Source organism: Epargyreus clarus, unplaced genomic scaffold (genome assembly GCF_041222505.1).
Source record: "Epargyreus clarus isolate Ecla_fem2 unplaced genomic scaffold, WU_Ecla_fem_2.2 ptg000035l, whole genome shotgun sequence".
NCBI classification, from domain to species: Eukaryota; Metazoa; Arthropoda; class Insecta; order Lepidoptera; family Hesperiidae; genus Epargyreus; species Epargyreus clarus.
Window position 1 is genome coordinate 9,004,314 of NW_027332240.1, and position 27,836 is coordinate 9,032,149.

The 27,836-nt window shown below is 37.0% G+C and overlaps 2 protein-coding genes across 2 annotated transcripts in view; both read left to right on the forward strand.

Moving 5' to 3' along the window:
- The window catches only part of NGR-A16 (neuropeptide receptor A16), a 79,832-nt gene extending 68,644 nt beyond the window's left edge, over positions 1–11,188 (forward strand). The window contains exons 6-8 of the mRNA XM_073092010.1: positions 2,968–3,067; positions 8,482–8,594; positions 9,445–11,188. Coding sequence (XP_072948111.1) covers positions 2,968–3,067; positions 8,482–8,594; positions 9,445–9,644 — 413 coding nt within the window. The 3' untranslated portion in view covers positions 9,645–11,188. The remainder of the gene's footprint in view (positions 1–2,967; positions 3,068–8,481; positions 8,595–9,444) is intronic.
- Positions 11,189–24,416: 13,228 nt separating this feature from the next.
- Positions 24,417–27,621, forward strand: LOC140756538 (trypsin-3). Its single transcript, XM_073092060.1, has 4 exons — positions 24,417–24,725; positions 25,223–25,481; positions 26,785–26,973; positions 27,390–27,621. The coding sequence occupies exons 1-4, from the start codon at positions 24,481–24,483 to the stop codon at positions 27,570–27,572; spliced, it is 876 nt and encodes a 291-aa protein (XP_072948161.1). The 5' UTR covers positions 24,417–24,480; the 3' UTR covers positions 27,573–27,621.
- The last annotated feature ends 215 nt before the right edge of the window (positions 27,622–27,836 follow it).

The window sequence follows — 27,836 nt, forward strand, 5'->3', positions numbered from 1 at the left end:
CTGATGTCCTTTGGTGACAGCACAGCATCCAATGGAAACGATATATGCAACCTTTTCGCTCAAAATTTTTCGGCCTCTTATGTTGATAATTCTAAACAATCATCTTATTGTGAAAACAGTAAAGGCCGTGCAGTCATGCTGACGAACGACTACCTGACTCTTATTAAGTTTAAAGATGATCAAGTGTTGAAAATATTAAAAAGACTTGATTTATACAAAGGCGCGGGAATTGATGGAATTCCGTCGGTTTTCGCAGTTAATTGCGCATCTGCGTTGGTTCAACCTTTAACTTATATTTACAACAGCTCTTTAAGTTCTGGTGTTTTTCCCTCCGCTTGGAAGGTTGCATTAGTTCTTCCTCTGTATAAGTCCGGTGAAAAACACCTTGTTAAAAACTATAGACCTATATCTATTCTCCCAATATTTGCTAAAGTCTTTGAACAGTTGATTTATCCTTCTTTTATGTGGCATTTCAAGCCTTTAATAAATCTTCGCCAGCATGGCTTCATGAAAGCGAGATCTACTGCCACTAATCTCACAAGCTTTATCAACTCAGTCTCTTCAGTACTCGACCATCGCTCATCCATTGATGCAATTTACACTGACTTCAGCAAGGCATTTGATCGAGTTAATCATAAAATTTTATTACACAAGCTCTCTTCCTATGGAATAGCAGAACCCTTGCTGAGTTGGTGTAAATCGTACCTAGCGAATAGAACTTCTTCGGTTGTAGTAAATGGATTTTCTTCACAATCCTTTTCAGCCCATTCAGGTGTACCCCAAGGCTCACACCTTGGCCCTATTTTGTTCAACATCTTTATTAATGATATTGGAAACTGTTTTCTTCACTCCGAATACTATTTATTTGCTGATGACCTCAAATTATTTAGAGCGGTCGATTCTTCTAAGGATGCTGTGTTGTTACAGGAGGACTTAAACCGTCTTGTATCATGGTGTTTTGAGAATGATATAAATTTAAATGTTTCGAAATGTTTCTCGATTAAATATACTCGTAAAAGGACGCTTGCAAATAATTACAAATACAAGATAAACAATGATATATTGGTGGAGGTGAATCAAATCACCGACTTAGGAGTATTGCTTGATAGCAAATTAAGGTTAAATAACCATATTGATTTAATATGTTCCAAAGCTTTCAAGAAGTTAGGTTTTATTTTACGGAACTGTAAGGATTTTAAATCTCCTAGAACTAAAATAACATTATTCAATTCCTTTGTACGTAGCGGGTTAGAATACTGCAGTGTTGCTTGGAACCCATCATATAAAATTTATATCAAAAGGATAGAAAGTCTCCAAAAGCGTTTTCTATGGCATTTAATTTATTCACTTAATTTGGCTAAAACATTTAAATCATATGAAGATAGACTTACCTTTTTTAAGATGCAGTCGTTGGCGGATCGAAGGCGTATGCTAGACATTGTGTTCCTTTTAAAACTGGTGAATGGGTTTCTAGATGTATCTGAGTTACTTTCATGTTTAAATTTCTCAATACCTCAAAGACTACCAAGAACTACTAGACTAAATACTTTTAGTTATTCGACAAGTAAATCTAATTTAGGCCAAAACGCTCCTCTAAACAGATTGATAAAAGAATATAATGATGTTGCTAAAACTACTCAAATAGATCTTTTCTCAGATAGCATTGCCAAGCTTAAAAGGAAACTGTGTGAAGTGTAATTATATAATTCACCTGTCATATTGTTTAACGTATACATATATATTTTTTATTTTTTACATGACATTTTAAATTTCACTTACCTTTGTACTGTATATTTAAACTGTATTACACCATGCATTTTTTTTTTTTATTAATTAATTAATTCAATTCAATCTAATTGCAATATTTTTAAAATTCTTGATTATTTTTGAAATGACAATTTATTCAATAACATCTTTTATTATTATTTTTCTTCACAATATTATGTTTGTTATGTAATTTAATAATATTTGTATTTTTAATTCATAGCTTTTATATAATTGACATTTGTTAATTTGCATGTTGTCGTCGCCTATAATTGTCCTGGCACTTAGATTTATACCTACTTGAGTTTGTTTTATATTTAATGTATAAGTGTACAGTATGTTGGCGATTCTATTAATAAATAAATAAATAAATAAATAAATAAAAATAAATATTATTTTTAACTTGGCCAATTATTCCTCCTACCAGTAGTGTTAAGCGTTACTGTTGTTTTGGTTTGAAGGGTGTAATAAAGAAGACATAGTTTTCTAAGGCGTTCTAATTTAGTCCTCAGTTGTAGCATAGCATAGTGATAGCAACGCATCTGTGGCCAACCTCAGGTAGGTCTCTAATTTTATCTGGGATTGATGGTAGATGTCCTTTGGCGGCAGTAGCCACTTATTATTAGGTGGACTGCACGTTCCTTTGCCTTAATATTACATCAAATGTGTGTGTCCAAATGCACACATATAAAAAGACGAACACACAAAACACCCAGACCCAGAACAGATATCTAAATTGATTACTCAAATATCTGTTTGTCCGAGAATTGAACCCGGATCCTGCGCCAGACTGTGGTGACCGTTCCGCCAGGGGTCAGCCAAGCCACAAGCACTCCACGATAAAAGGATGGCTAGAACTATAAAATGAAAAGTGTCTGTCGGGTTTAAATCCTAGTTTAATTTCAGCGGCGCTCACAATGTCTCGTCTGTGAAATATCCTTTTTATCTACTCTAGTATATTAAAAAGTTTTCGTGTGGAAAGATCTACTCCGGTTTATCTAGAGCTATTTTATTTTAGTTTTAACACCTATATAATATGTTGATTCTTTTAGATTCGAATAAGTTTACATTTGTCTATGATATTATTAATTTGGGTAGCGAAATCTAGGTTGTTTTAGGAATTTCTGTGTATGATGATACATAGGATTTGTGTCCTCGCGTGTGCAAATGTAATTTGGTGAATTCTTGATTTTTGAATTTCAGGTCAGCTGCGTTCCCGTAGGAAGGCAGCCAAGATGCTGGTGGCGGTGGTCATCATGTTCGCTGTCTGCTACTTCCCTGTACACCTGCTGTCTGTCATCAGGTAATTCATTTCTTCACCATCCTTCTCCATAACAAAGAAGCAAAGGTGGTAGAACTGATTGTGGTTCGACTCTTGCGTCATCACCGCTATAAATAATATTTTAATAGGAATATAGTGCTGCTGTGATCTGGTATGAAAGATACGGTTAGGGAGATTTTTATATAGGACGTTGAAATGGTCCTCATAATTACCAACGCATATGTTATCGACTTTTTGTTTCTTTACGAAGAGGAAACCTTCAAAAGTTACCTGACGACGTGGGAGCGACGCCTGGTTATGTTGGATTTTTACCGCACTAAAAGCCCCCCCGGTGGCCGGTTTCACGCTTGATGGAGAAATCTGGTATCGCCGATGAACACAACCGCAGTCTTCCAAGCGCGATGCCCCGATCGGGCTCTGCCCTGGGACAGCAGTTTTTGCTCCGCCCACCTATCGACCTAATATAGGATTCTCATCCTACCTGGGGTTGATAAAAGATGTCCTACGCTGCTGTACTACTTATCATCAAATAAATATTTTTCTTAAGTGAGTTACTTCTTACGACGTATGAATGAAGTAATTATACAGGATTCCAAACGAACCTAAAAATTCTAAGCATATTTCATTTCAATTCATATTATGTGGTTTCAAATATTTTTCTCATCTGAAATCGAGAAGTGGGGTAAGCTTTGTTGCGGAAGGTTCAGCGGTCTCGACTGTCAAAAACATTGACAACCATTTAATCAAAATTGGATATAACTTTTACCGGAAACGTACAATTAATAGATCTTTGAAGTCAATACCATTTCAATTTCCTGACCATTTCCTTTCAATTGGGGTGTATACTCTATATATTATAGATACAGTATACGTACAGTATACGTACAGTATACGTACAGTATACGTACGTACAGGATACGTTTTTAATAAATCTATCTATTGCTGGACTTACCAAAGATTGTTATTTAATGATTAGGTATAGTCCGCGCCAAACTGCTAGTCCGCTCCGAATATAGAAACGAGTCGTCGCAATAGCAAATTGTAGATATAAGCGGGACGAAGACAACTTAAGAGCGGACTAGAAGTTTGTCGCGGATTATACTTTATACTAGAAATTGTCAAGTTTCGTTTTTTTTTGCGTTCATGGTTAACTTTAATTATAACTTTGACGATAGCGATGGGATGTATACAACTGTCACCATAATTTTTAGTCGGCGTTGACATACAAAAGTGGACAAAAACGATAACTTTAACCGATCGAAATCGACCGGTTAATGTTAAGTGTAAGGTTGATGTAATACAATACAATACAATACAATACAATACAATACAATACAAAAATGCTTTATTGTACAACCAACAACAACCAACTAACCAACAACTAATACATAAAAATATACATAAATATAATGAAAATTACAACAGGCGGTCTTATCACTTAAAAACGATTTCTTCCAGACAACCATAGAGTTGTTGAAAGAAAACACTGAGATGCAAGAACTACAGGGTAGGTTCAACATATCAGCAGCTAGTGTAGAAGGTGAAGAAAGTAAGGGATAGAGAGAGAGAGAGAGAGATAGAGATGTAATTTCAACCTCAACTAAAATGGCGCATCTAATATTTTTTATTGTGGATTAATCGGTTGGTAAGGATTTTGTGAACATGCTGCAACCCATTTTAAGAGTAGGTACAGCCAACTCTAAAAGTAGATGATCATATTAAGGTTCCTGTACACCCAAGTGTTCATAAGTAGCTGAATACAACTAGCACCATTATTAGATGAACGTCATAATGCTTCAAAAGTAGATGAACAATACCAATGTCAAAGGTAGCTGAACAATGACATATCGTATTTAGTGACGTTAGATCTTTTGCAAATGCGGTGTTCAGCTACTTTTGACGCGTTAGAGTTCATCTAATTTTGACGCTTTACGATGTTCATGTAATTATCATGCTAGAGGTGTCCAGCTATTTGTGAACGGTATAGGTATTTTTTAAAACTTAATCTGTTCATCTGCTTTGTTTTATAATAATGGAGTAGCAGACGAGCATGCAGTCCACCTGATGGTAAGTGGCTACTGCCGCCCATGGACATCTGTAATCAACCCCAGATGGGATTAGATATTCCTACCTGAGGTCGGCCGTGCGCCGCTACCCCTGAGGACTAAGCTGGAACGCCTCGGAATAGTATGTCTCCCTTACCACACCGCTTAACACTGCGTTTATTAGGCAGAAATAGGTGTGGCGGTGGTGTCACCGGAGTCGAACCACAAATGGTTCTACCACCTTCGAACTATTTGAACTTTTGAAGCAGACTGTACAATTTGATACAACTATCATCTGTCCGTCTGTTTGAACTTACAGAACATGCAAACAAAATACAATACAGATTAGTAACCCGGAATTTCGAATTGCGTTTAAAAATACTTGAACTCAAAACTCCATACTGTACATTGATAAAGGCGATATCATCATCTGTTGCCCATACAACGCTAATTGATGTATTTATTCTGGTATATTTACGGTAGTTGAACTCATATGTAAATATTTGGTATGTCTGCCCGTGATTCATTGCAGCAAAAATAAGACGTTAAGTCGGTAATAGAGTTTTATTTTATTGCGTATTCGGTGTTTATATTCTAATTTGTTTTATGAATAACAGGAAAACTTAAACTTTGATAAAAATATTCTAAGATTTTTCTCTGCGCTAAAGGCATCTTTCATATTTAAATATCATCATATCATTATCGGTTACATCAAGTGGTTTATAATTATAGCTGTTAAATATTACTTTTTGTATTAAAATTATTAGTATGAATATTCAGTATCCCATCATTATCATCATAAAATAATTTTAAAGTCGGTAGAACCCTTTGTGGTTCGACTCCGGTGGCACCACCGCCACACCTATATCTACATAATAACAGCAGTGTTAAGCGCTGGTGTGTTATAGTTTGAAGGGTGCGGTAAGAGAGTCCTCAGACGTAATCCTCACTTCAGTGTTCGTCGACGTCAGAACTTAATCCTCAGACGTAGCGGTGCATCCGTGGCCGACCTGAGATAGAAATCTAATCCTATCTAGGGTTGATTACATATGTCCACTTACCATCAGCTGGATCGTGGAAAAAAATTGTGACCCATTTCTGGGAACGTTTTTTCGTAGATAGATCTCACATCTTTAACAACTTTTTTACAAAATCACAGACACATATATCAAGTAATAATAATTTTAAACCAAATACTATAATAGGATCTTAAAGTATCTTTCATACAATACAACTCGTATCTTCAAGAGAATAGTAGAAAATTAAATTCAACACTATCCTTACTTTCTTGTTCAAGAACAAAATTGAATTCTGAATACTTTGTTCTCTGAAACATAATGAGATGCGGTGGCCCTCGGCTTTCCTTTAGCGATTCGATATTAAATTAAGCGGAAAATAATATATAGAAGAAGAAAGATCAATAGGGATTTTGACTGGGGATTTATAAAATTACAATGGAAGTTATTTGAAATTCTTTTTGGTTGGTGGTTTGAAAGATTTCTTTTTATAATATAGGAGTAGCAGACGAGCATGCAGTCCATCTGATGGTAAGTGGCTACTGCCGCTCATAGACATCTGTAATAGATTAGGATCAGATAGGATTAGATATTCCTACCTGATGTCGGCCACAGATGCGCCGCTATCCCTGAGGACTAGGCTGGATAGCCTCGGAAAAGTCTGTCTACCTTACCACACCCGTCAAAACGGAACACAGCAGCGCCTAACACTGCTGTTACAAGGCAGAAATAGGTGTGGCACCACCGGAGTCGAACCACAAAGGATTCTACCACCTTCAAAAATAAAAGTTATGTTAAAAATTAGAGACAAATATATGATTTCGCACTAGATCATAATTCATAGGTATATTTTGTAGTTATAGCACTGTTATAAGGCAGAAACAGATAAAGCAGTGGTGCCGCGGAAGTCAAGTTACTAAGAATACATTTATATTCAAAGTAGCTAGAGAGGTTTGCGGTTATGTAGCTGCTGGTACAGAAACCACAAACTCGGCGGAACACGATCCAAAGTCAGGCGAAGATAAATCAATATAAGCAGCTTATTTGTTCAGAAGCCACTTATAACCACAAAGGTGAAGGTAAAGATGGTAGAATACTGGGTGGTTCAACTCTAGCGGCGGCACCGCCATACCATTGTCTGCCTAATAGCAGTGTTAAGCGCTGCTGTTTTCTGGTTTGAAGGGTTGGGGACATACTTTTCCGAGGCATTCCAGCTTAGTCCTCTAATCTAGAATCTAATCTTATCAGGGGTTGATAACCTATGTCCATGGGCGGCAGTAGCTACTTACCATCAGATGGACTCGATCGTCTGCTACTCTTATACAATAAAAAAAACACGTGCGTTGCGAGTAATAATAGCCTTTTTCTAATATTTCTACGTGTTAGGGATCCACGGGCGTGTCTGCGGCTGAAAACAGCTCCGTCTGTTCTTAGCCTAAGGGTCCTATCACATTTGTTCAAACTTAAAATTAAAACTTAACGCAATAAAATTTCCTTGTACGGTGATACACGGAATCGGTATAGTGTGCACACACCCACATATTGTTAGTATTGGAGCATAAATTATCACTCAAGTGTCAATGTTTGCTATTGAATAATTAATCACTATATCCGTTTGCGATTTAACGGTTTTGGCCTCAACCATTTCGGTTTAGTCATTTGCTAGATTGCTAAAAGATATTACAAATACAATTTTATGACAAATTTTAATGCTAAATTTTGTTGCTATGTCGTTAAACATATCAACTATCTTGCCTTAACTTTAAACCATAAAATATATTGTTACTACAGTGTCTTTGCTCGCAATTCTTCAATTTCGGAGGTAGGATTTCTCGATTTTTAAAGATAGGTTCACTATATATATTTTTTTATAATCATGGAGTAGCAGACGAGCATGCAGTTCGCTTGATGGTAAATTGCTACTGTCGCCCATAGACACTTGTCATCAACCCTAGGTAAGATTAGATTCCTACCCGAGGTCGGCCGCAGATACGCCGCTACCTCTGAGGACTCTTCAACGCAGAACAAAGGAGCGCTTATCACTGCCGTTATTACGCAGAAATCAGAGTGGCGATGGTGCCGAAGGAGTCGGACCACAAAGGGTTCTACCACCTTCAATAAAAAGAGGTAGAAAGTAACTTAATATGCCAGTAGTGAAAAATGAGAATAACAAAAGTGACATTTTCCCAAGCAGTGGGTCCCGGTACTCATTCTTATGGCATAACTTTTTTACTTTTTAATATACCTACTTCGATATAAATGACTTCGAAACATGTAGCGCCATCTCTTGCTGAGTTACGGGAAGTTGCCACACTAAGAATTTTTAGCAAGGTTTTCAGCGGAATGTTTTAGTCTATTGAATTTCCTTTTCCAGATACACCTTGGATATGGAGCAGAATGACGTCATCACGTTCGTGGCTCTCCTGTCACACGTCATGTGTTACGCTAACTCTGCGATTAACCCGCTGATCTACAACTTTATGAGTGGTAAGTCTTAGTTCTGATAACTATCCCTACTAATATTAAAAAGTAACTCTGTCTGTCTGTCTCTTCTTCACGCCTTAACCACTGAACTGATTTGAATGGAATTTCGTACAAAGATAGTCTGAGACCCGAGAAAGGACACAGGATAGTTTTTATCCCGAAAATTCCACGGGAAAATGGATTATTTCTTTAAAACTCGGGCGAAGCCGCGGGCACCACTAGTATTATCTATTCTATACGAATATTATAAAGATGAAAACTTTGTTTCTTTGTTTGGTTGTAATGAATAGGCTCAAAAACTACTAGACCGATTTTAAAAATTCTTTCACCATTCGAAAGCTACATTATCCACGAGTAACATAGGCTATATTTTATATGAAATAAATTTGATAAAATGATTTTGAGGCGGTACAAAATTTGCCGAGTCAGCTAGTTATAAATAAGATTGAAGTAGCCAACGAGCTTGCAGTCTAACTGATAGTCATTTCCCCCATGAACACGTGACCAACTGTATAAAAGATTCTACTTGAAGCCGATCACGGCTGCGTTGTCATTCCTGAAATTTAAAATGATCACACACCGTTCCACTGAAACGCAGATCCTCTCGCTAGGAATGGGTGTGACGTTTATCTACTAAAATCATATTAGCTCTAGCTCTAGCCTATATCTCCCTTGAACCATCCAGAACTTAACATATCAAAAAGCACGGAGTGTATCGCCAACTTTGAGCCGACTGCCAATTCCAGCCGAAGGCACACAGTATTGTATACTACACGAAACGTTTCAGCGTGTTTTACTCCTATCATATCTTCGTCATTTTTCCACATAAGTGATTGAAATTTAAATTTTACAGGAAAGTACCGCCGCGAATTCCGTCGAGCCTTCTGCTGTTCAACGAGGCTGACTCACGACAGCCTGACCACCATGACTCGTCTGACCTCCAAGAAGAAGCCTGACCTGCCCTACGAGGTTCCGAAAGCCTACTGTCCCGGGAAGAACGTCTGCAGTACCACTTACGTCCAAAATGGGTACCGGAATGGGTACATGACTTAGGATTTTAGAAATAATGTATGTACAATAAAATAATGGTAAATTGTCAAAAGGGTAGAATCCACCGCCGTACCGTCAAATACCGCTTTATAATGGCAGTGTTAAGCGCTGCTGTATTCTGGTTTAAAAGGTGTGGGTGGCGTTCCAACTCAGTCCTTGAGGGTACTAACACGTCTGTGACTAACCTCAGGTAGGACATATTCTATCTGGGATTGTTTACAGATATCCATATGCGAAAGTAGCTACTATAAGGTAGACTACATGCAAATTTGATACTTCTATTATAAAAACTAATGCATCCAAAAAAATTGTGATTTTTCAGGATTTAGATATCTTGAAAATTTGTTATCACTTGCTTAAACGGTGAAGGAAAACATCGTGAGAAAACCTGCATACCTGAGACATCTTAAAAAAAAGTTTTCAAAGATATGTGAAGTCTACCAATACGCACTTGGCCAGCGCGGTGGACTATGGCCTAATCCTTCTCATTCTGAGAGAAGACCCGTGCCCAGCAGTGGGACAGTAATGGGTTAATGATGATGAGATATCTTGAGAATTCCTGTTACCGTTTAGAGAATTAGAGATAACTATTAATACATCATTTAAATCCCAAAGTTTCGATGCTATTCGCATATCTGTGAGATTTTTTATAAATCTCTTAGGTATGCTGGTTTCCTCGCGATATTCTTTCACCGTCTGAGCAAGTGATAATTAATTTCTAATACGCACATAACTTTGAAAAATTAGAGGTGTGTGCCTGGGATTTGATCGATCGAGAGGCCGAGTTTCTTAACCTGCTAATCACTTAGTTGCCATAATTATATTACTATTCTATTTGATCTCTTAGCCCTAAGTTCCACGGTAATGAGAGCAAAATACCATGAAAATCAGTCGGTAATCTTAGTAGTGGTGACTCTAAATCTAATCCCTCGTGCTCACCAGAACACGAGGGATTAGATTCGACTCCCGACTCTCAGAAATGTATAATAAACTTAAGCTTAGAGACTCTATGTATGTATATAACTATGATACTTTTAATTAAAGTACATTTTTACATTAATTCGTTTAAGTAATTTGTGCCATAAAATGGAGATTAATTGGCTAATTTTTAATCTTTTTCTAGGTTTAGATTTGAATATATTTTCAGCAATTTTATGGGCCTTTTTCTTGTCACGCGGGTTAAAGCCCGCATGCGTGTCTCATCTGCCTGCCTCTAAATGATTTACTATTTACCTTTTAGATATTTTTCAACTTTTCTAGGTTTATGGGCTTTATCTTGTCACGCAGGATTATGTCCGTATGCGTGTCTCAAACTCATGCGTGAACGGGTTACATGACAGGAAAAAGTATCTTAATATAACAAGCGAGTGACATGCACGGACCAGGATCGTACGCGGGGGGATGTGTGACAAGAAAAACGTCCTAAGTCCTGTATAAACAAATAATAAATACCGAAATGGTTATTTCGACGATTTTCCTCGAGTGTTTAATTGTTCTAAAATTGTTTTAGTTTATTGTAAGTAATAATTACAACCTCTTGTTTGGGTTATTAGGTCATTCAAAACTTTTGTTAATGAATAATGATGTTAAAAATATCTAAGTCCTATTAAAGGTGTATATATTGATGTATTTTGTAATATTTGTTTCTTTTTTAATGAAATAAAGACGAAGGTCATAAAACATTGTTTTATTAGACTTGACACAACAATTTATTAGCATACATTTAATAAGAAAGAGAGCTATGTGTGCTTCCATATCGAAAATAATTTTAGAAGGTGGTAGAACCCTTTGTGGTTCGACTCCGGCGGCACCACCGTCACACCTGTTTCTTCCTAATTACAGCTGTTATGTTAACCACATTAACCGCAGTTTAAATAAAAGGATCAGTAACGAACTAATCCTTGTCAAAAATATGAACCTAATTTAAAAAAATATGGTTCTCAATTAACTTAAGGCACAGTCAGTAGTGTTCGACGATCCTGAAACGGTCCTTATATACATCTCCCAGCGACCATTCGTTAGCGTGATTCAGAAATTGTACAGCGACATCTAGTGATACTGGCTGTGATTATTTTCATCATGACACAGGTCCACACTCCCCCTAAAAGTTTGATTCGTATATGTAATCACTAGATGTCGTTAGAGGTGGTCTTGGAATTTAAGCAGACACGGAGTGTTTGAAATAACGCCAAGCCTAAATTCATATTAATATAATGTAATTGCAAGATACGAAATGATAAATTAAGAGCCAAGTTCAGGCATTTTCAGTTTTATAAAATCGAAGATCTCGAATAAACTCTAGAACTTTTTTACGTTGATTTAATAAAACTAGTCCTAAAAACTCGAACTTATGTTATTTGTCAATACAATTAATAATTTTCAACATTATTCGTGATACTCATAGATTAGTAAAGATTACTCAGTCCTAACAAGAAAATGTAACCAGTTTTAACAATTGAAATTGTCACTGTCATCTATTATACATTATAGAACACAAGAACAATGTGTCTACTCCCTTATGTGTTAAAACAAAGAAGTGCAGTGTCAGAGGACGCCAACTTCATTATATGATTATTTAGCAGTTTAAGTTAGCGTAGATTTACTCATTAGTCATAAATTAGGCTAGAACGTAATTAATATAAAGTACCTAATAGTCACTTGGTACTTTATACAAACAAAAAAAATCTATTTTTGTGTTTGAATAAAATTAAAAAAGTGTAGTTTTTAGATCATTTACGAATAAAACGATATTTCTCAGCACCACATTAACTGCGCATGTCGGCATTGTTCCGCGTAAATAACACCATGACAGCCATTAAATGGTTGACAGAATTGTCAGCTTAGCTTCTTGCCTTTCAGCCTAACTTATTTATACATTCGTTCATCAGTTTCAGATTATTACCCCAAATTATCGTAGATAATAGAGCAACGCTGTTTTCGAATATTGTGACGCTGTGTACAAATTTATACTCGTCTTTATTATTACTTAGCTTCGAGGCTTTTAGCGCTGAACGATTGTCCTTTAAATTAAGTTTCATTTTTCTTTATTTGTAGATTGAGATTTTGTTCCAACTTTATAATACCTGTAAGCTGATAACTTAAACACTCTTTTATATATTAAAGATTAAAAAGTAGTTCCATTATTTCATTCCATTCTATGACATCTCATTCTCTAAACAATATAATATCCTTCTTTCTATCTACATTCACGCTCACCAGGAATTAAATAGACTCTTATTAATATAAAATAATTTAAAAAGTATTAGAATAACATAACCTAACATTCCTAAATTATTAATATTAGATTTGTACAAACTTAATGTTTGACAACTACGAAAATAATATTCTGATAACAGTAGCGTATGGCAACAACTATGATATGTCCCAATGTTTACCCAACTTATTTTATTGAAATTATTTTCATACCTGCCGCTGTACATAATATTAATACCTACTGATATTATAAACCCGTTAGCCCGTTACGTCCCTAGGTAAAAAGGATATCCCCTCCGAAGAGCTACCACCTTGTCGTGGTGGGGGGTCTTAAGTCACCCTATGATCCCCAAGGCTATACCGGCAGGAATACCCATACCGGACAGGCTTAGTGGGGAGGGTCCAGACTAAGAGTAACTCCCCCCCGTCGGGACTTGTTTTGAGTCTGTCAGGCGGGCGAGGTGCAAGGCAGTACCCTGCACTGGGTGTTTCTCCCACAGCGGAGGAACCGGGACAGGCTCGGTGTGCACTAGCCCTGTCACCGGGCGGGTTAGACAGTGTTTGTACCTAATCACCGTCGTATATCGTAATCCCACCCACGAGAGGTGTCGTGGTCATGTCTCGCGGCCTCGGGTGGGACCGAGGGTCTTGCCTTAATTGGCCGGACCCTGAGGAAGAAAACCTTTACAACAAATTACCCCAATCCCAAGCGGCAGCGCACCGCGAGGGATGCATGGCTGGTGGGTGGCCAGTCTTTAGTGCGACTTCCGTCACGGTAGATGCCGACACCGTGGCAGGTTACATCTAGGCTTACCCGGATACAGGGGGCACTGCCCGGGCGGACCTTCCTTTCCCCCATACTCGTGGGATTTAAAGTGGAGTCGTTAACTAAAAAAGGCAGCGGCGGCAAGAATGGGAGCTCGAACCGTCCAGTATGCTAGCCTGGGAAGGACGGCGGTATGTGTGGCCGCACACCATCGTAATCACCAGATGAACGAACGCTTCCCCAGGGCAGAGCCCGATCCGGGCATCGCGCTTGGAGGACTGCGGTTGTGTTCCAACGGAGATCCCGGAGTTCTCCAACAAGCGCTGAGGACGGCCACCGGGGAGTTTTAGTGCGGTAAAAATCCCACATAACCACGTTTATTTTCATGTCTATGACACAGGTCTACACTATCTAAAACAGTTTCGTTCGTGGCAACAATCACTAGATGTCGTAAGAGGGATGTATTCTTTGGAATTTTAATAGGCGAGGAGAATTCGAAGTAATGCTAGAATAACCTAAACATGGCCTGGACCATCCTTACGCACATGAATATATAGATAGATAAATGGAATACAAATATAGATACACCGCAGCCGTAATCCGAATCGAATAACCTTAAAATAACTTAGGAGCTCTTAGGTATATATAATAAGGATTACAAAGTAATCCTAGTCAAAAATATCTCAAGAAATGAATACTGTAATTATTGTCTAATCACTGAACCGTTCCTTAAATACATCTCCCAGCAACCATTCGTTAGCGCGATTCAGAAATTGTACAGCGACATCTAGTGATACTGGCTATAAATATTTTCATTGTGGTCTGCGCTCCCTCTGAAGCAGTTTCGTACTAACAATCACTAGATACCGTTAAAGAGGAGGTTTCTACATTTTTGTAGGAAAGAAGTCTAGGCATTTGAAATTCTTCCGTGCAAGGTCCAGAACCAGGGGCAGAAACACAGAGGGTTCAGAGAAAGCAGTATAATATAGTATTATGATCCATTGTGCTCCAAAACCTGGCTACATCAGCTACATGGTACACCGGCTTACACCGCATCCGGATCGAATTACGAATATCTTAAAGTTAGGCTTCAGGTAAATATAAGGATCACAAAGTAATCCTGCCAAAAATAGATAAAAACACGATAATACATATATAGGGTCGAATAGGCGTGTTTTCTAAACCCTGAACCGTTCCTTAAATACATCTTCCAGCGACCATTCGTTAGCGTGATTCAGAAATTGTACAGCGACATCTAGTGATACTGATTGAAATTATATTTATACGTATGACACAGGTGTACACTCCATACAAAACAGTTTCGTACCAACAATCACGAGATGTCGTACGTCGGGTGTTTGTTTGGAGGTTAAGTAGAGGAGGAATGTTAGAAGTAACGTCATTGATAGCTAATTGACTTGATACTCTTTTGTGTTTGAGTCCAAGATTTGAATACCAGGCCGCAGCTCTGATTTTTTGAAGTTGTATGCGTGTAAACAAAGAATTTGTTAACATAACCGGCAGAGGAAAACAACGTGAAGAAAACAGGGTACCTTCAAGAAAGTTTTTTTATATTGTAGGAGTAGCAGACGAGCATGAAGCCCACCTGATGGTAAGTGAAAACTGCCGCCAGTGGACATCTGTTATCAACCCCAGGTATTTCTATTATTTGAGAAACTGCATAGGTATTTAATATTTAAAAAATATATATATCGTTCGACTGTCCAGTGTCCAGTATTAAGTCTTCCGATAGTCATGATTGACATGACATGGTCCAACTGGTCATGGTCATGTCATGCAAGACGGTAACTTTCAGATATTATATTTATCATTGCCGCTTTAGGTAAATATAAGGATCACAAAGTAATCCTTGTCAAAAATTTGTGTCTAGGAAATGTAAGTAGAACAATATACTGTGTTCCTAATTTTTGAAACTTTTCTTTATATAGATCTCCCAGCGATCATTCGTTAGCGTGATTCAGAAATTGTATAGCGAGATCTAGTGGTAGTGATTGAAATTATTTAACACTCTCTCCGAAGCAGTTTCGTACCAACAATCACGAGATGTCGTACGTCGGGTGTTTGTTTGGAGGTTAAGTAGAGGAGGAATGTTAGAAGTAACGTCATTGATAGCTAATTGACTTGATATTCTGGTGTGTTGTGTGTCCACGGTTCGAATACCAGGCCGCACCTGTAATTTTTTGAAGTTATATGCGTGTAAAAATTAATTTGTTGAGTAATCTGCATTGGGAAACTATATGAAGAAAATGCGGTCCACTTGATGGTAATTGACAATTGCCAAGTCGTGGACATCTATAATCAACTCCAGGTAAGATTAAATTCCATCTGAGATCGGCCACAGATGCGGAATGCATCGGAAAATGTCTCCCTCACCACACCCTTCAAATCAGAACTCAGTGACGCTTAACACTGCTGCTATTAGATAGAAACAGCCGCGATGCCGCCGGAGTCAAACAAAGTCTGTAAAAGTGGTAGCACCACTTTTTAAGACTGTTAGAGGTTTGTGTTTTTCAAACTCGATTACTTGTCGTTACTGTATCGACCCATAATGTATTTTATCCGATTTATAGATATAGATGGATGCAATATAATATAACAGATTAACATAACAATAAAACCGATATTATGTGCCGAGAGGAAATACATTGCATTGCTATTAAGAAGCCGTGTGCACTTTGTATAATCTGTGGCTAGAATCAGAGCCGGATTTAGAGGTGTAGAGGCATTGGGGCAACAAAGGAATGGAGGGCCCCGGCCCCAAATTATTTTCCGAATAAAATGAACAATTTTTTCAGTTGAGTTTTTCAATAATTATTTTATTGTGAACCGCAGGTGAATTCTTCTAGTATTCATGTTTGTACAAAGTACTGTAGATAAAGGTAAAACAGCGAAGAATAATATCAAAGGAAAATATATATATATTACAAGTGTTTAGTAGTCATTTTTTTTTTACCCTTTTTAGTGATGACATACTAACATTTATATTAATACAATATAAAATTGTATAAACGTGATCATGAATGAAGGTAAGGTCTGAGTCTACATTGATTGGAACCTTACATTGATTGGGCGCTGCCGCGCCCTGCTCGCTTAGTTTTGTATTGTCTATATTCCAATCTAACCTTACTAAATAGTCAATGATGAACTGGCTTTGCAATTTCATTAGAACCTACACCAAATATCTTCAAACACAACTCAATTATTCCCATCGGTTGAGGAGTTACATATTTTGACTCCGAGCCACATTATCAGACCCTTAAATAGTCAATGATAAACTGGTTTTGCAATTTCATTAGAACCTACACCAAATATCTTCAAACAAAACTCAATTATACCCATCGGTTGAGGAGTTACATATTTTGTCTCCAGAACCCACTCTGATCCTCATCATATTTAAATGGGACCAACTTGTAGCAATTGTACACACACGAAAGTAAAGGCATTAAAATAGGTTCATAAACGGCGAAGTTATGGCTGTTATATTTACATGGGTGGAGGAGTTCCCCTCATTTTATCCAGAACCCCTCGATGGATCCTAGCCATATTTAAATGGGACCAACTTCCATCTCGTCTCTATACAATAAAAAAAGAATTATTGAAATCGGTCCACTAACGGCGGAGTAATTCGTGTACATACATAAAAAAAAGATACCGGCCGAATTGATAACCACCTCCTTTTTGAAGTCGGTTAAAAATTAGATATATTTCTTCCAGTTTAATTAGTACTTATGTTTATTGTTTCTAATATTTTAATGTATTTTATTATACATAATCAATATATTATATTATTGTTAGACCAGATTTCCACCTGAGGTTGACCACAGAGACACCGATACTCATTTTTTCCTCCTATAATAATAGAGCAAATTTCGTGTTCGTGACGTGTTTCCTCAGCTCCAAGTTTTAAATTCAGTTTCAAGAATCGATAACTTCCCGTTCTTTAATAAGAGATTTTTAATAAAATCTAATTTTTGATACGTTACTACATCCCTAGATAAATTAAAAATTAAGGATCACCAGGTGATCCCTGCCAAAAACTTCATTAAAACACTGCCGCATGACAATAATTAGAAAAAGGACAAATTTGAACAAGTGAAACGTTCCTTAAATACATCTCCCAGCGACCATTCGTTAGCGTGATTCAGAAATTGTACAGCGACATCTAGTGTTACTGGCTGTGACTGTAAAAGAAGTTTCGTTCGTACCAACATTCACTAGATGTCGAAAGATGTATGATTTGTCTAATTAAAGTGTTAATTTACAAACCTCTTTGAGATTACTTTGTACAGAATTTCACACCTATTTCTGCTTAATAACAAGTGGTAACGCTGCAGTTATCAGGCGTTTTGGTTTGAAGGGTGTGGTAAGCGAGACGTACTTTTCCGTCAACCGTCCGGCCGTGTCTATCCAGCTTAGTCTTCAGTACCCCTTGTATGAGTTTTTACGTTTTTACAAAAGTTACTGTTTTTGTATTTGTTTGCGTATTTACCCATACATTTCCTATCTGCGCCCCTAGCGGCCGTATCGGAACTGATTGGAAATGTATGGGAAATATGTAAACAAATACAAAAACAGTCATTTTAGACAAAACGTAAAAACTCATACAAGGGGTACAGAAGTAGCGGCGCATCTGCGGCCGACCTCAGGTAGGGAACTAGTCTTATCTGGGTTTGATAACAAATCCATTGGCACAGTAGCTAATTATTAACACGTTCAATACAAGTTTGCTACTTCTATTGAATATAAAAAAATATAGATACACACAGAAATTTACATTAAAACACTGACCCAAATATGTCAATCCACACAATAGTTCCATCATAGCCCATTAACCTCGTAAAGCGAAATGCACGCAATCTGTCATATTATTATTTAGTGCGTTATTCAGACTAAAAAAGGAAGACAACGCCTGCGAAGCATTGTTTTATACTCGTGTGACGAAGCGCCATTGAGATTTCATGAAAGTAATGATGTTGATGATTTTGAAGGAAGAACACTCTGTGGTACAACTCCACAGGCACCATTCCAAACCTATTTCTGACTAATAACAACATTAAGCTCTGTTGTGTTCTGGTTTGAAACGTGTGGTAAGAGATACCTAGTATTCCGAGGAATTCCAGTTTAGTCTTCAGGAGTCTACGCATTTTGATTGCACATATCCATGGGCGGTAGAAGCCACTTATCATCAGGTGAGTCTATTCTTGTTTGCTATTTCAACATAAAATAAATTGTAACGAATATGACGTTTAATATGCTATGCTATGCTACTCTTTTCAGGTTTTTTCGTTCTGGTTGGCTTGTATATTTGTGCAAAGCGTGTCATCATGAACGCGCTTACCTACTGCGGGGTATGGGTCTCCTTTCAGAAGGAGAAGGATTAGGCCATAGCCTACCGCACTGGCCAACTGTCAGTTGTAGGACTTCAAATACCTTTGAGATTTTTTCAAAGAACTCTTAGGTATACAGGCATCTTCGCGACGTTTTTTTTTCAGCGTCTAACGCTGCAAAATACTAATACCCAAAAAATTACGCGTACGAAAGTCACTATTTGGCTTCTATATGTCGTTCGGAGGACCAATCTACTGTATTTTTGTTCTGAGGGTAGCCACTAATGAGGCAGGGGTTTATATCGCTATTGTTATGTGTAAATAATGGTGAAGGAAGGTGGTATAATATTTTGCTTGAAGGAATTTTGTCGCAGTTATTTCACGACAAAAGTTTTTGTCATCAACTACAAATCTTAATTTAACAGATTGGTCCTTTGGAATTGGTCGATGTTTTCGTAAGAAAAAGTTATATTTAATAACATTTAACAGTTTTAAATTGGACTAGATCTGAATTTAAAGTTATATTAGTAACATATTTAGAGGTAGAAATCTCTAAATATGTTACTAATGTAACAAAATATTTTGACCTGCAAAATGATACTTTCTCAAACATTTATATGAATCAGACGTCAAAAAATTGCTCATTAAATTCTTACAATTTCCAAGTATAATTCGGTTACTTATTCCCTCAAAGTGTAACTCTGTCACTTATTTCCTATCCTTTTCATTTGTAAAATTTTGTCGCTGTTTTGTTATGACAAAAGCTGTTTTACTATTTTAACACTTCATAAAACGTATAGATCCCACTGTGTGAACTTAGGTCGTTGTTTTCTGCCAAAGTTATGTTCAAGTTCCTTTTCAACTTCTCAAAGCTCGGTTGCGTCGTTCAAGCTTGTTGTAGCTTTAAAACTTAAAGTTTTACCGTCTCTGAAGTGTAGTTAAGTTTTAGCTCTTAGATTGTCACAGCAACTGGAACTAAGTTGGGTAGCTATTCCCGTTTATTTGGAAAATAAAGACCAAATCTCAGAAAAAATAATCTGTCTATCATTTACGGTTCAATAGATAAAGCGAAAAACCTCGAACAATAGCCGTTTCTTGTACCCCTATTTGTTTTGTATAGTTTCCCATAGTGTCTATTTATTACGGTTTTTTTTATAATATAGGAGTAGCAGACGAGCATGCAGTCCACGAACATGTTCATGGACATCTGTTATCAACCAAATAAGATTAGATATTCCTACCTGAGGTCGGCCACAGATGCGCTGCTACCACAGAGGACTAAGCTGGAACGCCTCGGAAAAGTATGACTCCCTTGCCACAAAGGTTAATGGAGACCCCACCACCAAGGGTCCTAACCCCTTCGAAATAAATACTACACTGCTATTATAAGGCAGAAGTAGGTGTGACCAAAACCAACCACGGAAGGCTCTAACCTTTAACATTATGTTTTTATAATATAGGAGTAACAGACGAGCATGCAGTCCACCTGATGGTAAGTGGCTACTGCCGCCCATGGACATCTGTAATCAATCCCAGATTGGATTAGGTATTCCTACCTGAGGTCAGCCACAGATGCGCTGGTACCACAGAGGACTAAGCTGGAACGCCTCGGAAAAGTATGACTAAGGGAGTCATACTTTAAAACGGACCCAGCAGCGCCTAACATTGCTATTATCGGGCAGAAATAGGTGTGGCGGTGGTGCCGCCGGAGTGGAACCGCAAAGGGTTCTACCACCTTTTAACATAAATGCAGATGAACTAAATCCACCCAGTAAAAAGCTTAAATTGTCCATTGAATGTCTTCGTCCAAATCGAGAACAAATTTGATTTATTTGTATAAGTAAATTTTAATTTCGAAGATTTGAAACGGGAAAAATGTCCAACTGCACCTTATTGCTTGAAAGATATTTCTTATTGGTTTTCATTGGTCTTTCCACTAAGCACCGCTTCACGGCGAGTTTTATTGAAAATTGTGACAATTTCGTTAACAGTTTCTCTTTTATCATGTTTCGCAAGTTAGATATCAATTTTTTATGAAATAGAGTAAACGAGGGTACAGACTATCTGATGGTAAGTTAGGTGGTAGAACCCTCTGTGGTTCGACTCCGGCGGCACCACTGCCACTTCCATTTTTGCCTAATAACGCATTGTTAGGCATTACTTAGGGAGACATACTTTTCCGAAGCATTCTGGGTTAGCACTCAGGAGCGGATCGGTGCCCGACCTCAGATAAGAATCTAAACTTATTGGGGTTGATCACAGATATCCTCGGGCCACTTATCATCAGGTGGATTTGATGCTGGTCTACTAGATGTCATGACTGCTAAAAATATAGCCTATAGTTTACTGCCATAGTCATACATTAGTAAAGATTACTCACTCCTAACTAGAGAATGTACCCAGTTTTGAGAATTGAAATACTTACGTAAAAAAGTTTTGCCACGTCTCCGTGCTAAAATATCCCTAAAATATTTGATTATTATTATGTAAATTCATGTAAATTACGCAGTATTAGTTATTTAATCGTAAATTTTCTCTAAAAATGTTATTATTTGTCAAGAATTCAAAAAAAGAACTTACGATAATAAGCCATTTGTGGCTTCATACAATTTCATGGCGGCGAAGTATCTTTACTAATCTATGGCCATAATTTAGACGATTTACATGTGACCACATATGCTAAAATCCGTAAAGCCGGGTAGACTTTAGGCGTGACAAAGAATAAGACATACATACATGAATATACATACATATATACATGCGCTCGAAATATACGAGTATATTAAAGTTTGCAGTCAGGTAAAAATTCTATAAGCAGCAACATTACAAGCAGAAATATAATATTTTTGCTTTGACTCTTACATAATCCGTGATATGCACGATCGCATGCGAATACATAGATTTCTCGGAGAGATTTGAGTCGTAGTATTGTATGAAATCCTAATCCTTTTTTGCTCTAATAAACTGGATGAAGAGTATAATACTATTCATGCCCAAAGATAAAAGAAACAGAGTTTAAAACAAAATTGTAAATCAATTCGTTTTATAAAAAAAAAAATCTCTTTTTTTCATATAACTTTATGTAACTTGTTCAAATATTACCTTTCCGCACTAACGATAATACTTTGTTTTCTTATACTGTAGTGGCTTCAAATCAACTTTTCTTTCATTCTTTCACACTTTACAGAAAATTCTCGTTGTTACAGCGGGCACCCATTAAATGGGTGTCAATTTTTCTTTCCTCGCAACAAATGCTGCTTCCCAAGCGGTTCCCAACTCCGCCGTAAAATCTAGATTGTTTACCACAAGACTTTTCATCGACTTTGTTCATTCCATTTATAAATTCAAAATTTTCAAATAATTTTTTTTATTCAAATTAGGTTCTTTACAGAGCACTTTTTAGAATGTCAATACATCTACATACATTGTGAAGTACACAAGGTGTTTCTTTATGGAGAAGTAGCGAAAGAAACTCCATAATACGGCTTTATACATATAGGAATACATATAGTTTGAAAGGTATTGGAATGGGTGATTTTAAAATAATTCTGTGAATCTTAGTTTACAAAAGCATTAAGTATTTTTCTAATATTGTAGAATTTTAATGTTGATAATTTTTATTCAGAAATTTGAAGTAATTCTCATTTTCCCCGGCTGTGGTTGTGAATGTTTTTGAGTATATGTTTTGTATGTATGTGTGTATGTATGTATGTGGGTATGTATGTATGTGTGTATGTATGCATGTGTGTGTATGTATGTTATAATGCATGTGTGTCTCATTCTTTGGCAGGCCTTGGACCCCAAATAGCTTAACGAATCTAACATATGAGGTGTTGTTGGGTTCGTCTAAATTGTGGGAGTTACATAGGTACATTTTTAATAGGATTTTTGTTTTTAAAATATGGCTGTAATTAAATATACAACTTCTAACATGTACATGCGTACACGTATTTCTCATAGAGAAGGAGTAAAAATACCTATTTTCTCAAACACGTATGTAACTAATCTCATTCCCTACGAGATCGTTTAAAACATCGCGCAAGAAACAGACTAATGAGATCTTTATTTTACGCAGAAAACGTAAAAAAAGAAATACATTTTATTCTTAAACGTGTACACCTTTAATAAGACGAATAACGACTTGTCTAAAAGAAAAGAAAAAAAAAATGTTCATGTACTTTTTTTGGTTTTTAAAAACTGACTGCTAAGTTCGGTATTTTTAGAGTTCCGTACCCAATGGGTGAAAACGGAACCGTATTACTAAGCCTCTGCGGTATTTCCGTCTGTCACAGAGCCACAGATTAATATATATTTTTTTATAATATAAGAGTAGCAGACGAGTATGCAGTCCACCTGATCTGCCTCTGTAATCCACCCATCCTCTGTAATGTCCCATGTCCTTTTCCGAGGCATTCTGGCATTCTTTCCAACCCATGTCCTGACATCTGTAATCAACCCCCGATAGGACTAGACACTCCCACTCGAGGCCGGCCACAGATGCGCCGCCAACCCTGAGGACCAAGCTGGAACGCCTCGGAAAAATCTGTCTCCCTTACCACACCCTTCAAACCGGAACACAGCAGCACCTAACACTGCTGTTATTAGGTAGAAATAGGTGTGGCGGTGGTGCCGCCGGAGTCGAACCACAAAGGGTTCTACCACCTTCAAAATAGTCATGGCAGAGCTCTATCTCTCTAACCATAACCGCAAATATTCGGCATTTTTCGCTTTATCTATTGAACCGTTATAGATAGACAAATTTTTTTGACAATGCAATTACTTCTTTGACTACTGTGACAACAAATAGTAAAAATAAAATATAAATCAAAAATTTATGGATAACTCCGTATGGGATTATGACTCCCACTTGGTTTGTTATTTTTTTTAAGATTTTGAAACTGATTTCTAAATTCCATCTGTACCATTTTAAAGCATTTTCGTATCCAGCGTTATGCACAGGTCTTCTCTCAATGAGAAAGAAATGACTCCGAAGTTTGGTAGGAAAAATTCTGATAAGAAGTAAAGTTTAACAAACATTCATATTATGAACCGGAGCTAAACACAAAACATTACATTATGCACTATTACATTATTGCAGTTCTGTACTGATGTTGTAATCTTCATTGGTTTCATGATTTTTCTTAATAAAGACGATTAAAATTGGCATAAAGAAGAAATTAATTAGAAAAACAAAAGTAAAATTAAAATAAAACTTGAGAAAGAGGAAAGAGGAAATAATTTACAAGAAGTAGATGAGATTGATAAGGAAGCAAAATTAAAAAAAAAATGATACAGTAATTACATATTACCAGCGATTCGTTGTAGAAAAATCTGACAATCAAATTATGTTATTTAAGTGCATAGAAGGAATACAAAAAGAAAAGACTTATAAGCAAGTAAGTTTGAATAAACGTCATAAGAAGAAAAAGTGCAACGGTAACCAATCCAAATATATGACAGTACTGTAAAAGTATTTAGGAAATTTTATAAAATACCAAGGAGAGAAATCATAATGATTTTAAGAATAATTACCATAATAATCACATTAACTATCAAAGTTAATACAACAGCATCAGGCAAAGAGGTAACAGAAGACAAAAAGCAAGAGAAATACAAAGAGCTTGGTGACCACACGATGGTGACTGATAACGAAATATTTCCGTACGTGGTCGCTATTTTGAAGAAAACTACATACATAAGCGCTGGTGCGTTGATTGATGATAGATGGGTGCTTACTGCAGCTGATTCACTGTTTCTGTAAGTAGTATTATTGGTTGTAATCCCAGTTGTGTTTACAGTGTACATAGGTACACTTATCACATATTAGATTAGTCCATACTAATCACAAATTTAACTTCCTAAAGCTGGCACCCGAAATGTATAATGAAATTACTATTGCAAATTGTCAAATTAAAGGTTTCGAAACTATTTGAGTTTTGACTTTGGTGGAAACATCCGTAGGTTAAGAATTTTTTAGCAGATATCCTAGATTTATGGCTTTAGCTATTCCTGCATCATAAAAACTGTTTTATGATACTAAGTCTGAACTTGAAGAGGTAAGGCGTTGTGGAGGACTTACAAGAAGCATTTCAACGTATTCCACAGGTGTAGCGATGATCTGTGGCTAACTTTAAATAGGACTTAGATCATATTTGGATTTTCATATATGTCCATGAACACCAGCTTGCTTACAGTCCGGTGGGTAGTATTGATTGTTACTTTAAATTTATAAGACTAAACCATGCATTTTCTAGTGTTCGAGAATCATCTAGAATTCTCCGAATCAGACTCGGCAGTATCAATCACAAGAAAGGTGGGATTCTATCGCCAATAAGATACTTCATGATCCATCCCTACTTTGATGACAGCAAGCCCCAATATGACATAGCTCTTATACGGTTACCAAAACAAGTGAGGTTGACACCCAATTTGAACCCAATAAGACTGCAGGCGAGGCCACGGAAGGTGGCTGCGACGCATTTTATTGTGACGGGATGGCAAACGCACTTAAAGGTAAAATAATTAAAGATTTTATATACACTGTGTGATTTTTTCACCTGGACGTGGATTTTTAAATTCGAAAGTGTAAGAAATAGCAAATAACGTTTTTAAGAGCGTCTGAAACAATTTTCATAGAGAACTAACATTAATTGCATTTAGTAAAATCGATTTTACTAGCGGGAAATCGAACAATTTCATGTAATATTGTTCGTAAAGGATTTCATGATTATAATAAACATTTCTATGATGAAAGTTTTCCAAGAGCACCATCACAATTATTTATATCTCATAGTAACAGTGTTAGGCTCACCGTGTTGTAGTTTGAAGGGTAGTGAGTAATGTAGAGACGCATTATAAGGTGTTCCATTAGTTCCACACTAGGACTTAGATCGAATTTAAGGTTGTCGACAGTGACCATCTATAATAAGGTAGACCGCTCGTTTCCTACTTTAATTAAAAATAATCTAGGCATATAATATAATTTATATTTTATTTTGTGGCCTTTGACACAACATTAAAAATTTATTTCACCACAAGCCTCGACCCTAGCAAAGAAATTTGATTTAGCGATAAAACCTTTTTAGGGATTTAAAAATACTAACATAAGCCTGTTTAAAGGGCTTCTAATTTTTGATGCTTTTATATTAAAAACTTCAAAGCACTGGATTCTATGCCTACGATTAAATTTTGGGATTTACAGCAGCTTTTGCATATAAAATGAGTTTACTCTTTTGCTTTCTGTGGACCGTGTAACGACGAAAAATATTGTGATATCATCATCAGTTTGACAGAAATCTTTTGATCCTAACGTTCTTTTGACTATCAGGTATCATTCAAGTATGGAATGGAATACCTGCCATTGCCATTCCATCAGGTATCATTTTTCTAGAGATGGGTTGTACTAGGTAAATTTGGGACTAGGTATGCCTGTTCCTAGTATTTAAAAATACGTGATCCAAAAACCTGTTCCACCTAGTCCCATAAAGTCTCATTAATTATGGTTCGTGTACGCGACACGCGTACCATCTGGTCTTGAACTAGGTACTTATTCTTGGACTAGGTACATATTAAAAGTTTTAATAGGTCCTACCTAGTCCGGTAAATACCTAGTCCCTGAACCTGTTCCAGTATATACGCCTCACCTCTTCATTTTTCTCGAATAGCAACACAGTCGACCAATTTCAAGTAAGATTCTTATTTTACAGAAATCCATAATCCATCCATCGTTGTACAAATATCTACAATATTGCTACGGATCTAAGGCGAAGAGATTGCACCAATGAAACAAGAGTTCTATTCTTAATATCCTTTTCAGCCACCAATATCTGGAGAGAAACGTCGCCACGACTCAATGGAGGTGATCAAACGACGTCGGTTGCTCTCCGTCTCTCATCTCCACCCAACAGATCCTGAGGAGTGTACTGAACAGCTGAACCTTTCTGGACTGAATGATACCAAAACTGTGATGTGTTTGGATCCAGCTGTTGGGACGAATCCTTGTGAGGTAAATATCGTAGAGAAAAAAAAAAAGGATTAAGGATATAGTAAAGGTGAGGACCTGCGTACTTTAACTCATGAGGCAATAGCGTGTATATCTGTTTAAGAACTGCAGTGGTATTTTGTAGAGAAAGCAACGAATCTACGGCGGTTCTTAGGTTCAACTTTTTATAGTGGAGATTGCAGATGTCCATGGATGGCAGTGAACACTTATTAATGAGAGGACTTTAAGAGAAAAGGTGGAGAGGTGACTTCCTGCAATGTTTCTTTTCACTTGCGGTTACTGACATGTACAATCAGTCGATGACTATGCAAAATTCTCTTCTTGCAAAAATCTATGACTAGCGTCTATTTGGCGCTTTGTATGGTTTTTACCACTTTCTCATATACATCTTTGAATAGCATAAAACATTTTGTTTATAGAGGCAAACTGGCGCGCCAGTGGTCCTAAACGGAATCCTCTGGGGAATCGTCTCGTCCTGGAAGCCGGAAGACTGCGATGTGGACCCAGGACCCACCTTCGTGACCCTGGTGTCTTCGAGCAACATCAGCTCCTGGATCCAAGCGACGAAACATGGGGATAAGTGGAGTCCAATGCATACATAAAAAACTTGTAACAAATTATTAAATGCGTCGTGTTATTACTTTATTTTGTATCGTGCACTAGCTTACCTCATAATAGTATTGTTAAGCTCAGCTGTGTTACACTAATACAAGACGTACCAACTTGGTTCCAAAATGTAGCAATATATTTGTAGCCAACCTCAAGTGGGATTTCAATTATATTCTTTGAAGGTGGTAAAACTCCCTGTGATTCGACTCCGGCGGTACCACAACACTTATTTTAGCCTGATATCAGCAGTGTTGAGT

Coding starts and splice junctions, on each gene's coding strand:
- LOC140756538 (XM_073092060.1), top strand. CDS start 24,481: ATGATTTTAAGAATAATTACCATAATAATCACATTAACTATCAAAGTT. Junction 24,726..25,222: donor GCAGCTGATTCACTGTTTCT/GTAAGTAGTATT, acceptor TGCATTTTCTAG/TGTTCGAGAATCATCTAGAA. Junction 25,482..26,784: donor GATGGCAAACGCACTTAAAG/GTAAAATAATTA, acceptor TATCCTTTTCAG/CCACCAATATCTGGAGAGAA.